Source organism: Ips typographus, linkage group LG11 (genome assembly GCF_016097725.1).
Source record: "Ips typographus isolate SLU linkage group LG11, UJ_Ityp_2.0, whole genome shotgun sequence".
NCBI lineage: Eukaryota > Metazoa > Arthropoda > Insecta > Coleoptera > Curculionidae > Ips > Ips typographus.
Genome location: NC_138432.1, coordinates 8568775 through 8583783, shown reverse-complemented (window position 1 = coordinate 8583783; position 15009 = coordinate 8568775). Strand labels below are relative to the sequence as shown.

The following is a 15009-nucleotide window of genomic DNA, read 5'->3' as shown; positions in this document are numbered from 1 at the left end:
CAAAACGGAGAAATGACAGCTGGAATGCCTGAAATTGTTTTCATAACTGATCACCAGAGGGAGTATCTCTTATCTTGAAACGCCAATAAGGGGCCGAACGTCAGGATGACGTAATTTGACAGTGGGACAATATATTGTTTTGTTAAAATACGTCAGAGTTCATCTTCTTCTACGAGATTATATTAACAAGCTGATTTACTTAATGTTTTTTTTATTTTTTAAATTTAGTTTTTACTCCCAAATTTTTTTAAGAAATTTTTATATTGCAGCCTCTTCAATAGGATCTACCGAGTTAGAAAGTGCGATTCCCCGAATGCCTTTAAAGAACCCCGTTCCAGCCAGTAAAAACACACTTTTTAAGAATAGCTGCAAAATGTATTGCTTGCTTAAATAGGTTGTAAAAAAAACATAAAGAAGTAGTCAGCCAGAGAAACTCTCACTTTGCTATTTTTGCGCTTAATGCGAATTTTGTGATTTAGTTTTTACGACAGAAGAAATTATTGTAGAGACTGAAAACTGGTTAGTTTTATTATTTTTGGTGCCGTGCGGATAAATCCTGTTCGAATTTACGGGCCAAATAACCAACAAAAGGAGTACTAATCTCAATAGTTGACAAAATGTAGCTTATGAGTTTTAATTAACTGTACATATTGGTTGAGTTTCTGTTCATCAACTTGGATTATTTATTTATATCAACTAAATGTGCTCTTTTTAATAATAGCCGTAGCAATTAGTAAGTTCACTATACATACCGTAGATCTATTTTAGTTGAGATAGAATGATGAACATTGTATAAGTTCGTCGAGAAACGGCCTACCATCATTTTAGTACGTTTTGTTTTTTTTTTTTTTAATTAACTTCAGTTGGTATTAATGACAAATCTACTCGCCAAGTACCCAATCGCCACAATTATCTAGTCATCGTACTTAATATTATATCATTTTCATATTTTGCTCGCCCAGTACACAAAGGTGATCTCAACAATTCGTTACACAAGAAATGTCTTGTGAAACGAGAAGAGTTTTTATTTTTAAAAGTGGCTGGGCAAGCTTTACCATCAAAACACCCTTATCTTGAGGTACATTCCAAAATACGTATTTGTCTATGAAAGTCTTTATGATTTGTTTTATTAATTTAAAGTTCGGTTTTATACTTTCCAACTTGTGCCTTTGATAATTTTACTGTTCTTTGTATTTGTCTAAATCACGTATTACATGTGTTTCATAACAATGTTGATGTCTAAATAGATTTTATGTGCATAAATTAGCGTTTAATTCACTCATTATCAAAAAGAAGCTGAAATGTCTAAATGGCCAAGTGATTCAGAGATTCTTTACACCAATGAATACAAAAATATAGCAGGAAGGAGCAATACAATCAAAGAGGGAAACAAAAATGTGTGTTAATCAATCTGCTGTTGCCCACTATTCACAAAATTCAACTAATTTAAGTTTGCAAAAACAACAAATCTTTGCGGTTTTTAGCTAACTTCACATACCACCAAATATAAACAAAACTGTTTTACGACTAACTTTGGAAGTTTCATTCAATTGCGCCGTAGGTGAATGTGGGGGACACAGATGGCGACTTCCGTCCCGGGTCTCTTAATGCACAAATGGGGGATCTGCTACCTCCTGATACTTACTTGTTCTTTTTGCTTGAAGACAATAAAGAAACGGTTGCTGAACACTTCAGGTAAGCAAGGTTGGCCCCAGGTTGTCGGGGAAAGGCATAGTGACCGCCACAGGTACTCCCCCCCAAGTGACCTACGTCAGGAGTTAAAAACCTGTTACTTCTGATACTAAGGCCTATTCACCCATTGTCAAGAAAACTTAAAAAACCTCCTTGTACTCCTGGTAGAAAAATTGAAATAGAGGGAACAGAGACAAGATTTTCTTTTCAAATTACGAATTTATTTATTATTGCCCATTATTTACAAATATAGAGTTAAGCTGTTGCAGGTTTGCATAACGTTTACTAGCGAATCATCTTGATACCAGTGATAACCAGGAACACTATAGCACAAATTTTGACTACTGTAAGTGAATAAATCAACATTTTTTACAAATTACTCAATAATTCCTTACTTGATTCAATGTCTGTATTCATTCTAAATCTCTGCTCCACTCTGCAATTGCTACATGTCTTGCGTAATCACCCACAAAATTACTGATTGTTAATAAACTTGTCAAAATTGACAATGTCTATTACTGACAGAATGTATTTTTTTTGGAATAATAAATTATCGCAGTGAAAAGAATGTTAACAGGATAATGTCCTCAAATGACCTTACGACAAGTAAGTGATATCATGTTAGTAATATTACTTTCATAACTAAAATTAATAATTTTAGTTTCTGTTTTTAGTAGCCAAATACACTGTAGCAGTGTTACTTATAGTGGGAGGGATACGATTAATTAGAGATTAGTTAATGCCGCAAAATTGTCGTTAAAACATGGCCAAATGTGAAAAGGATCACAGTACGTTAGGCAGACGTAAGTTTAAAATTACAGTCATTAACGTGGTTTACACAGTTTTGTGCTGTTTTCAGTTTTAAAATTCGGCGTTGTTTGCGCCGCCGTGTACTACGGATGTAAGTTAATCAAAAAATAAACATTTTTGTGGAAAAAATATATTTTTTGTAAAATGGAAATTTTAATTGGGAAACATAACAATAACAATATTTAAAACAATATAACAAGTGCCTGTAAACTTTTGTTTCGTCGTTCATATAAATCTTTCAAGTAGTTTGTGTACCATTACTTTTGCCTTAAATTTGTAAATATATTGTATAAATGTTTTTAATTTCTTACTTCGAAAAACATCTGTGTAACAGGAATGTTTAATGTATGAAACAATCCAGTGCATTTGAAACAAAAAAACATTAAAGATTACAAACTTAAACAATACAAGTGACCACAAAAGCCTATTTTAAATAGGTATGCTTCGAGCACAGCCTATTGACACAAAAGTATGGTCATTGTTTGTTCATTTATTCGACAATGATCAACAAGTCTTCAGCCTCAATTTTTTGACCCATTTGTACGCTGATTTCCTTTACTTTTCCTGACACGGGACTTTGGACCACTGTTTCCATTTTCATTGCTGACAGAATCACCACTGGATGTCCTTTTTCCAATTGGTCTCCCACCTAATAAAAGTATTTTCAATAGAAATGGTACTTGGTTTCTATGTCTGTAGGCAGCTTACCTTGATCCTAATATCAATCACAGTTCCAGGCATTGGAGCTCCTACTTGATTCTTGTTCGTTTTATCAGCCTTAGGATGGAACACTTTATCTTTAGTTCCTTCTTTGTCCTTAATAAATACAGAACGTAATGTGCCGTTCAATTCAAAGAACACCTCCCTATCTCCGGATTCAGTCAAATCCTCCGCTGTTGCCAAAGTTTTAATTCCTAACGTTTTGCCTTGATCTATCGTGCATTCAAACTCTTCACCCACTTTAGGTCCGGTCAAGAATATCCTGGTGTCTAACTTGTCTACTGGACCGTAAGTGTCTACGAAAGCCAAGTATTCTTTGGTTACTTGGGGATAAAGTGCGGCGCTCATCACATCTTTTTCGGTTGCGTACGGGAAAATTTCTTGCAATTCAGCTTGAAGTTTTTTGAAGTCTAGAGGAGGCAGACTTGCGCCAGGACGGCCTTCGATACGTGGCATGTCTCTTAAAACCTATTGATAAACCATACAAAATAAGTACAAGTCTTCTATAAAATTAAAAGTAAATATTGTTCCATGTAACCATCTTCTTGGATCTATCTAGGGTTACAATAGAATTTTTTTTTCTTTGGGGTTTCTGTATTAATATTTTAAGAACTTTTTACGTTGTTAAACAGAAAGTTTCAACAGGAAACAGTTCAGAGTCACTTTTATCTAGTGATGGGCGTAAATTTACCGTAACCGGTTATTTATATTTGGTAAGGTAAAATAAAATTGGAAAAGTAAAATTCAGTGTGACAGGAAGATTTACCAATTTTACCATTAAATTTATGGGTATAATTGAAGATTACTTGAAAAATATTATTTTTCTGTCATGGTTGTCATTAATTTGAAAAGTAATAAATTTGAATCACTACACTTTTCATGTACCCTCTGTATAGTAGCGACACTGACGGACAGTAAAACTTCCAGGGATTAGTTTAGCATCTCTTTAGGAACATTTTTACTCTGTATTAAATTTTTTGAAACACACCTTTTCCGAGATTTTTGAAATCCTCATTAAATTTCCTATCCAATAACCTAATTATGCGGTTTGATGTTTTGTTTTCATATCGATTTTCTACAAAAGTGCAATTTGTCAATTTATAATTTATGTTACTTAAGCAGTATGTAAGTTTTTGAGATATTTTAATCTATAGAATCTACTGTTAAATTTTGAAAACCCTTGTATACACACCCTGTATATTAAGTAATTTTTTCATACAAATTTTGATTTTGATTTAAGTTTAGGCATGTATTGAACTTCCTCAAGTTTGAATTTAGAAGAAAACGTCAAATACAAAACTTCTCCAATCTAATAACTATTAGAACTTTCTGGTACTTTGAGATGACCATTAGAATGTTTCAGAGGTCTCTGGCACTGTCAAAATAGTTCTTAGATGCTACTAGCAACTTTAGAAGAGTGCTAAAAGGTTTCAGAGGCCTCTGGGACTTTTACAGGCTTCTGGTACTTTGAGATGTTTATTAGAATGTTTCAGAGTTCTTTGGCACATTTAAAATGTCTGCTAGAGGCTTCTGGCAACTTTAGAATACTCTTAAATGATTTCAGAGACTTCTGGCATTTTCAAAATAGTTCTTAGAGGCTTCTGGCATCTTTAGAAGCTTCTCAAAAGGTTCTAGAGGCTTCTCGCACATTCTAATCGCTATTAAAACTTTCTGGTATTTTGAGATGTCCATTAGTATGTTTTAGTGGCCTCTGGCATTTTGCAAAATATTTCTTGGAACATTCTGGCAACTTTGGAAGAGTGTTAAAAGGTTTCAGAGGCCTCTGAAACTTAAAACATATTTTTTACAGGCTTCTGGTACTTTGAGATGTCTATTAGAATGTTTCAGAAGCTACTGGCATATTCTAATGGCTATTAAAACTTTCTTACACTTTGGAATGTCCATTAGAATATTTCAGAGTTCTTTGGCACATTTAAAATGTCTGCTAGAGGCTTCTGGCAACTTTAGAATACTCTTAAATGATTTCAGACACTTCTGGCATTTTCAAAATAGTTGTTAGAGGCTTCTGGCATCTTTAGAAGCTTCTCAAAAGGTTTTAGAGACTTCTCGCACATTCTAATCGCTATTAAAACTTTCTGGTATTTTGAGATGTCCATTAGTATGTTTTAGTGGCCTCTGGCATTTGCAAAATATTTCTTGGAAGATTCTGGCAACTTTGGAAGAGTGTTAAAAGGTTTCAGAGGCCTCTGAAACTTAAAACATATTTTTTACAGGCTTCTGGTACTTTGAGATGTCTATTAGAATGTTTCAGAAGCTACTGGCATATTCTAATGGCGATTAAAACTTTCTTACACTTTGTGGTGCAAAGTGTCTGTTTGGTGCATAAATTTAGAAATCAGTGAAATTGTAATCTGAAATTTGAATACTGTTAATTACAGTCAGGGACAAAATCGCCTGTAAAACCCACTTAGAGTAACCGAATCACGTTTTTAAGCACATTTTTGAAATCCTCATTAAATTTCCTATCCAATAACCTAAAAAAACATTACAAAAATTGGTACAGTCAGGGAGAAAAGCGGTGTCAAAATTTGAACTTCCAGAAACACAGTATTCGTAATTTATCAGTAATTTTCAGGTAATTTACCGGTCAAATGGTAAACTACCCATGACTACTTTTAACATTTAACCAAAACATAATGCTCTTAGCTCGTCAAATAAAGTAAACGTTATCATACTTAATTTATAAAACTTAGAACCCACCTTGGATCTAAATGGTTCTGGAAAACCTCCGTAGGGCTGACCAATGGCACCTTGCAGATACTCTACTACTGACTTAGGGAATGAAAGTTCCTCAGCTTTGTCCAACACATCTTGTGGTTTCAGTTTGTTTTGCACCATAAATTGAGCCAAGTCTCCTACCACTTTAGAGGATGGAGTTACTTTGATAATATCTCCCAACAGTTGATTAGCCTAGGATTTTCGTACATTAGTAGTATTTTCTTAGTGGTTTGGTTTGTTACTGACCTCAGCATAAGCTTTTTTAACATCCTCGAAGAAATCTCCAAGTCCCAAAGAATAAGCCTGGAACTGCAAGTTGGTGTATTGACCACCAGGAATTTCGTTGTTGTACACGTCAGCGTTACCACTCTTCATTGTGGTGGTACATTCGAATGGAGCGTACAATGTTCTGGTTTGCTCCCAGTAAGCTGAATATTCAGAGATCTGCAACTCGGTGGTTTAATAACAAACAAACAATTGAAAAAAAAAATACCTGAGAAAGATCCAAGTTAGTATCCAAAGGTGTACCTTGTAAAGAGGCTACAATAGCACCCATGCTAGGTTGTGACGTTAAACCGGACATAGCATCTACTGCTACATCAACAACATCAGCTCCTGCTTCAGCACAAGCTAACATAGAAGCCACCCCAGCTCCACTAGTGTCGTGAGTATGAATGTGAATAGGTATATCCGGATGCTTGTCACGTAATGCTGTTATCAACAGTCTATAATACAAACATTTGTTTCCCAAAAAAACACAACTAAATAAACAATTAAGTACTTTGCTGCTTTAGGTTTTAGCAATCCAGCCATATCTTTAATAGCAAGTACATGAGTGCCAGCTTTCACCAACTCGTCCGCTATGTTAGTGTAGTACTTAAGGTCATATTTTTTCTTGTTGGGGTTGCTGACGTCGCCCGAATAGGAAATTGCAGCTTCGACGATCCCTCCAGCTTTTCCGGCAGCTTCCATACCAAGAATCAAGTTGGGCAAATAGTTTAGAGAGTCAAACACCCTGAAGATGTCCATCCCAGTTTGTACCTACAAAACACTTTGGTCACTTTTTTGTAATTTGCCTAATGTGTGACTTACAGCAAGTTCACAAAATTTAAAAACCACATTGTCGGGATAGTTGGTGTATCCAACAGCATTAGCGCCCCTAAGCAACATCTGGAACGGAACGTTTGGAATTCGTTTTCGCATTTCTTCAAGACGATCCCAGGGACACTCGTGCAAAAATCTAATAAAAATCCAATAGAACAAGCAAGTAGGTACTTTTAATCAGTTACCTTAAAGCCACGTCAAAAGTGGCACCTCCCCAGTTTTCCAAAGAGTACAACTGACTGAAATTGTGTGCGACAAATGGAGATACTTTCAGCAAATCATGAGAACGAACTCGTGTAGCCAAAAGGGACTGATGAGCATCACGGAAAGTTGTATCCATCAGCAGCAGTCCTTTGTGGTTACGCACTGCCTTTGCAAAAGCTTCTGGTCCTTGTTCTTTGTAGATGTGACGGAAACCTCTAGGAGGTTGCACTTCTACATTTTTTTTAAATTACAAAATTAGTGCATAAACTGTTTACATTAATTTTGTTTTGTTAAGGTTATTATTAAATTTTGAATTATTTTTGCGGAGTATTACATCCAAAAGCATAGCAAATTTTTGTTAGTAATGCAGCATGTTATGAAATAATGTAAGTATAAATGATAAAGCATTTATGGAACAGTTCAGTTGAGTTGAGCAAGTATTCAAACAGGGAGTAGACTGGAAAAACAAATTTTAAAACTTAAGTACATTTTCTTAAGTTTAAAGTCAATTTTCAACAGTGAAATTTTGCTATACTAGTCTGGAAGCTGTGAAAACTTAGTTGAAATGCACATTTTAAGCCACATCACTGAAATTAGCCTGGAAACCGTGAATACTGACTTAAAAACCAAATTTTAAGCCTTCAAATACATTTTTATGAGTTTGAAATCAAATTTCAACACTAGACCATTGTAATTAGCCTGAAAACCACGAAAACTGACTAGAAAAACAAAATTTAAGGCCCAAAGTAAATTTTTATGAGTTTGAAGTTGATTTTCAAGACTGAAAATTATAAAAACTTAGTTGAAAGGCACATTTTAAGCCTCCAACACAATTTTCAAGAGTTTGAAGTCAAATATCAATACTAGGCCATTGAAATTAGTTTGAGAATCATGAAAACTGACTTGAAAATCACATTTTAAACCTTCAAATAGACTGGAAATTTGAAATATTATAGTCTAAAAACCATAAAAACTTAGTTGAAAGACACACAGGCGCGTTTAAATAAACTACTTTGTAAATTAATATAGATTTACAATTAATTATTTGTTTCAATGAGAAAAGAAGATGAGCAAAACAAAAAAACAAAATATAACAAAATATCAGGTTTTCTAAGAAAATGTGCTTCCACTCCAGTACTAGATTACGTAAAGTGGTGTCCAAAACAGCAGTAAGCCAACGACACTTAAAAAAACCTTTTGGAGGAGGAAAAAACAGACTATACTTCTCATCATTTAGGAGATTGGTTAAATAGGTAGACAAAGCTGAAATGGAGTTGTCATAAGAAATTGTATAATTTTTATTAACTGTTAATTAAACTTCCAAAAGTTTATTCAAATATAAAGCAGACTGTAAACGTGAAAAACATTGATTTTCATTGATTTTTTTGTTAAAACATTCAAAATTTTTTCAGCATCAACACAAAAACATCACTAGGACAAACAAATAACATGCATATAATAAAAAAATAATAATGATACTAACCAGGTTTCTGTTCTGGCGTGTGGGACAGGTACTCTGTTAAAAAGAAAACAAAACAAAAGCATGCGAAATCAACCAAAACCAAATAAAATATACGAGGCAGTTATATTATACCAGTATGAAAGGAAAAAGTGTGCAGTAAAACAAAACTTTTTCCAAAAAATACGTAAAGGAATTATTTTCAAAACTGGAATCCAAACCAATCAATACGTAGTAATATTTACCTAGAGATACCTTAGGAACTTGGGGTTTTACTTCGGCGGGTTTCAGTTTAGTTGCCAAAGGAGTTTGAGGACCGTTAACCAGAACTTGAGCCAAATAAACCAACAGTTTTTGAGCTCTGTTTCTAGCTGGTACCATCTTGAAAAGTTGCGGGTTCTCGTCAATAAAGTAAGTATCCACGGATCCGTTTACGAATTTATGATTGCCAATTACATTAACTAAGAATGGAATGTTTGTTTTCACGCCACGAATACGGAATTCTCTCAAAGCTCTTAGAAAATAATTGTCAAATTATTATCTTTGTAACAGAATATTAGTAGCATTACCTGTCCATTTTAGCGCAAGCACTCGGTAAGTCATGGGAATGAGCAATCACCTTGACTAACAAGGAATCGTAGTAAGGTGAGATGATAGCTCCGGCAAATCCTGAAGCTCCATCCAAACGAATACCCATACCTTCTCCAGATCTGTACACTTCGATTCTTCCAGTATCTGGCTGGAAATTTTTGGCTGGATCTTCTGTAGTAACACGACATTGAATAGCAAAACCCTAAAACTCAAAACTTTAGCTTAACGTCCATTAAAAACCAGTACACACTAACATTTGGTTTAATATTTTCTTGTTTAATTCCTAATTCGGGCAACGTTACTCCTTCCGCCACCCTAATTTGGCTTTGCACCAGATCAATCCCTGTTATTTCTTCAGTCACGGTGTGTTCAACCTAAACCACTTGAATAATTACACTCAAGTTTCACAATACATTCTTTGATTTACCTGTAATCTAGCGTTCACTTCAATAAAGTAAAAGTTACCATTAGGATCGCATAAAAATTCAACAGTTCCGGCGTTTTCGTAACCGACGCTTTTAGCCAATTTCACAGCCATAGAAGTCATAGAATCTCGAATTTTTGGGTCCAGATGGGCAGCAGGAGCCATTTCTACTACCTTTTGATGTCTACGTTGTACTGAACAATCTCTTTCATATAAATGCACAACATTGCCAGCCTTATCACCTAAAAAATGTTCATATAGAATATGCAGAATGGAGAAAAACAGTAAAGAAACTTGAGTAACCAGTTGAAATAAACAGAACCACACTTGCTGTGCTCTTCTGTTACAAATAATGAAATAGAAGAGAACAAAACTTTTGGCAATAATATTTATTAACTCAAAAACATGCTGAAAAATACATTTCATTAAGTATGTAAGTTAAAACTAAAATCATCTGAAATTGAATTTGCATTTTCTGCTGCAGATTTTTTTAAATTTAGAAATTAAACTCTTAATTCATTATATTTTTGCATTTTATACTAAAACACTTTTTGCACTTGTCCACTCACCTAACAACTGCACCTCTATATGTCTTGGTCTTTCAATAAAACGTTCAATAAACAAAGCACCGTTGCCAAAAGCAGCCTCTGCTTCAGAATGAGCTCTCTTAAAGTTTTCTTCTAGCTTGTCCATGCTGGTTACCACTCTCATTCCTCTTCCACCACCTCCATAGGCAGCCTAAATGAGTGTTAATACAGTACGTTTAAAAAATATTGGAAAGCAAATACTTTGAATATGACTGGAAGGCCATGTTTCGTGCAAAAGTCTGTTGCTTCTTCCAGAGATGTGACTGGTCCGTCCGTTCCGGGAACAATTGGAACTCCTGCAGCTATGGCTGCTTCTCGAGCTGCTACTTTATCACCCATCTGGTGAACCACCTTTGGTGCCGGTCCTAGAAGATTCAGCTTTATTACGCAAATAGAGCAAAGGATGTGTAAATTTACCGATAAATCGGAGACCGGCATCTATGACAGCTTGAGCAAAGTCCGCACGTTCTGACAGGAAACCATATCCCGGATGAACGGCATCGATACCGTGGTCCTTGCATATTTTTACGATTTCAGGGATGTTTAGATATGCTTCTACTGGCGCCAAACCTTCACCAACCTAATCAGGTTAATGTTAAATCTAATTCAAACCATCTCCAAAATTAACTCACCAAATATGATTCATCAGCCTTGAGTCTGTGAATATGTCCTCTATCTTCTTTAGAGTAAATAGCTACCGACTTGATTCCCAGTTCATTACAAGCTCGAAAAACTCGAACAGCAATTTCTCCTCTGTTAGCTACCAAGACGCTCCTGATTGGTTTGTATTCTACTGAGTAGTGTCGACATTTTGTAGCTAAATTGAATGTAGAACTTGCAGGAAGACGAGAGTTTTGTGCTACCAGCCTTATCAACATGGTCCTATCCTAATTCACTTTGGTTCTAATTGTGTGTTTTTGGTGGTGCTGCTCAGAATCTAAAAATGACAAAACAAAAAAGTGTTATTAAAGTCAAATATTTACATATTACAAAATAGGTAAATCTTTGGAGACTTTGTATATCGGTTGTAACATTAATGGCGGCAATAACCTTTTAAATGTATCTCATGTGGCGCAAGGTTAACTTAATTGAATATAGTTTACCAATGAACAGGTTTTTCCTATGCAGCTTATCAACCATTCAGGCAAGATTTGAATCAAAAACCAGTTTACGTTAATTTACCAAATTCCAAGATTTTGTTTCTATTCTTGGTTGGTTATACAGACAAGACTTTTTTAGCCAGTTTTAGATCAGTTAATCATTAAAATGCATCATTTGTGGAGTAAACAATTACGGTGCAAACCACAAATGCGTCAACCCGCTAAATAGATGGATGGAAGTAACAATCAAAACAGAAACTTTTATCGGATATTGCACTGGTTCAAGTTCAAAGTCAATTTGTAAACCAAAATATAATAGTAATTTCTAGTTAATTAAGTACCAAGAAAGTCAAATTTATATAGACAACTGTGTACATTGTTTATTTACTTCTGTCTCGTTTAAGACTTTGGGATGTTTGCTTGATTGTTGCGATTATGAAGCAAAGACATAGTTTTTCCTAGTTATTTTAATAGAGATCCTTCAACTGATAATCATATTTTTCAATCTCAGAGAAGTATATGTGTAAGCTTTTCTATATTTAATCACAAAATATATCTACGTCTGAGGAGTTAAGTAAACAATATAACAATTTGATAAAAGCAAAATATTTTTACATATCACTACTGCTTTAAATTTGGAATCCCTTTTAATCTTAAATGAGTTTACATGTATTCTTGTATTTTTTATATTCCTTTTGGAAAAATGTTGTTGATATATTGAGTCCGGATTAAAAAAATGTGAAAAAAGCGCTTAAAAACTAAAATTATTTCCATCAAAAACGAATAAAAAGCTTTAAAAAAGCACAAAACTCTTTCAGAGATGCAAAACTTTTTACTTTTTTTTTTGAGTTCTGGACTGTTTTGATATGGACTGATTTTGATTTTAAGACATTTGAAACCTTGTAGACGGTTCTAGATACTTTTGGAAGCTTTTAAACTGCTCTATAAGAAAATTTTTGGACTGTCTTCAAATGTTTTAACAGCTTTGCCCTTAAAACTTTTGGAAGGCTTTCAACTGCTTTAGAAGCATTTTGGAGTTTCTGTAGTATTTTGAAATCTTTTAGACTATACTAAGGTTTCTGGAGAGTTTAAAAAGCATTGAAGGTTTTAGACTGCTTTTAAAGTATTTGAAAACTTATGGAAGGTTCTAGAAACTTATGGAATCTTTTAAACTGCTTTAGAAGCATACGGTAGCTTTTAGAATGCCTTGAAATTGTTTGAGAGCTTCCAGACTAGTTGAAGATCATTTGGAAGCCTTTAGAGTGTTCTAAAACCTTTTGGAAGCTTCTGTGGACTGTTTTGGAAAGCTTTTGAAAGCATTTTGGAATTTCTGCAGTGTTTGATTTACAAAATGATTTATTTTTTAAGTTTATGATAATGATTTTCAACTTCTTGACTAAGATTTAACTTATTGGTTTGATGCTAAGTAATCATGATTGGTCAAGTTTACTTAAACTTCTTAGAAACAAGTTTCCTTATGTTTCTTAAGGTTAGGAACTGCTTGAATCATCTGTTGTACCTAGGTATGACACTCAAGTGACAAACTTATGGCTGAGAGCACCTAAAAATTTAAAAATATGTAGTAGGACAATCAATATAATGGCCACTTCAAATAGCTTTTTAGGCACGTGGCAATTTTTATAATTTTTTTTTCTAGTTCTGAAGATCAACTTGGCATCTGAGAGTATTATTTTATTCTAAACATGCATTGTGTGTGTTTTATTTTTCTAAAAAAACACATTAAGTTTACCAACTATTTGAAAAAATGTCCTAAATAAAAAATGCTTTGTAAAACATGCAATAACATTCTAAGATTTTATTAAATAATATCAATTAGTGTGGAATTGAAAATTTTACTTTACCTTACCGGTAAATAACTGATCACGGTAAATTTACGCCCATCATTAGTTCATTCACTCTGGCTACATTGATAGAATATTTATCTGATGTTTTTAAACGGCAAACTTGAACAATAAGAAGCCAAAGCAGGTATACTGCATTTTTTAAATAACCATACAGTAAAAAAGTCTATTGCATTAAGATCCAGGAATTCAGGAAGCCAATAAGTAGGTTTAGATCTCATATCAATTTAAAAGTGAACCAACTGTAACTTGTGAATTAAATATGAACAAAATGACTAATTCATTAAACTAAATACCCATGATTGAGATATTTAATTATGTAGGTTGCACCCAGACATTTTAGTACATACTTTAAATTTAAAGTGCCAAAAACAAAACCTATTAACGTATCATTAAGTTATCTGTATACGTGAATTCAATTACGTACAAGCACATGCAACTTTCAATGTGTCCACGTGTGTAACTGAAAGTGAAGTTGCCTGCCAGATATATGAATTGTAAAGGAGATTTTTACCAAAACCACTACAGCAAAAGTATTTTTAGATGTAATTTACTATTTATATCTCTATAAGAAAACACGAGGTTTGTGTTTTGTACTTTTGTCGGATTTTTTTTTACTGTAGTGTAAAAGTGCGTTTTAACAAACGCACTAATTATGTAAGAATATTATGTTTTGGAACCGGTTACAATAATTGTACGTACATTGTAGCGGTTTATTTGCTTGACGAAATCGAAAGTAAATTGTTATTGTGCTATTCTTTTTAAGGTATACTTAGCTTATTGGTTTAGTAGATTTAACTAATAACAATGTAATATTGAATATGAATTTAAACCAACAAAGATTACTTTTGCAAGTTCACGTTTTTATCGTGCTTTGAGTAGACTTTGGATGCCTTTCAATCAAAACCCTATCAATTAAATTGACCTTTGCAAAGACCTTACCAATAAAAGTCCAGTAAATAAGAATTTTTCAGGTTGGGTGTTGTTATAATAGTTTGGACTGCAAATCAATAATAACTTTGATGTCTGTTTCTTATTTATGTATCCAAATTCTCTTGATAATCTTCTTGTTATGTAATTTGACCGCAAGGATTTAAGTTTTATAATTACTTACAGATAAGGACTCTGTAGACTATCTAAATTATCACATTAATAGAGTGTACCCTATTAAGACTGTTTGCTTAAAAATTCCTAATAAAACATTCATTTTTTCTGTGTGACTTTTGCCTAACAAAGCCTACCCTAATGTTGGATTAAAAATTTGGAAACTGAAAAATAAACTTAATAAGTAAAGTGTTCTGGATTAAGCTTTAGCAATATAATCTAAACACAAACGAGCTTTTCGTACAAAAAACCCATGTAATATTTATGTAATTAAACTTCTTTGTGATTGAACGCACTTCAAATGACGCCAAGCCTATTAGGTGAGCAAACAATATATCGACCCCAAATGGCCTTGCGATGCTTGTCATGACCTTATTTTAATTTTTCCCCTAAACTTACATTGTAAAGGTCTCCTTTGTCTTGTACGTGTGTTCCTTTCACCACAACCGACACACCACAGCTGGTATTCGCACCAAACTGAAAACTGAAAGCCAAAAACCAAATATATTTTTAAACCAAAAATTAAGCGCGTGTATGTGGTATAAGCGGCATGCGCGTATTAAACACGATAACGTTCTGAACGTTGGTTAGTTTGGTTGGATCTGAATGAGAA

General features: G+C 33.8%; 2 protein-coding genes across 6 annotated transcripts in view; one reads left to right on the top strand and one right to left on the bottom strand.

The window, feature by feature from the left end:
• Plc21C (Phospholipase C at 21C) overlaps positions 1–2748 on the top strand; it is a 26708-nt gene extending 23960 nt beyond the window's left edge. For 2 of the 4 annotated variants that reach the window (XM_081989490.1, XM_081989487.1), the window contains exons 19-21: positions 270–2298; positions 2354–2495; positions 2552–2748. In XM_081989490.1, coding sequence (XP_081845616.1) covers positions 270–394 — 125 coding nt within the window. In that variant the 3' untranslated portion in view covers positions 395–2298; positions 2354–2495; positions 2552–2748. Of the gene's footprint in view, positions 1–269; positions 2313–2353; positions 2496–2551 lie in introns of all 4 variants that reach the window. The other 2 variants (XM_081989488.1, XM_081989489.1) reach the window with 2 other exon arrangements.
• Positions 2617–15009, bottom strand: PCB (Pyruvate carboxylase). Of its 2 annotated transcripts, XM_081989502.1 has the most exons (18): positions 14796–15008; positions 10963–11267; positions 10748–10910; positions 10532–10695; positions 10313–10481; positions 9747–9985; positions 9574–9693; positions 9298–9521; positions 8974–9242; positions 8753–8785; positions 7251–7500; positions 7054–7201; positions 6743–7002; positions 6455–6686; positions 6208–6405; positions 5944–6153; positions 3211–3690; positions 2617–3151 (listed from the first exon to the last, which is right to left on the bottom strand). In XM_081989502.1, the coding sequence occupies exons 2-18, from the start codon at positions 11206–11208 to the stop codon at positions 2993–2995; spliced, it is 3564 nt and encodes a 1187-aa protein (XP_081845628.1). In that variant the 5' UTR covers positions 11209–11267; positions 14796–15008; the 3' UTR covers positions 2617–2992. The 2 variants fall into 2 exon arrangements, with proteins under 2 accessions (XP_081845628.1, XP_081845629.1); XM_081989503.1 differs by lacking the exon at positions 8753–8785 and having other exon boundaries at positions 14796–15009.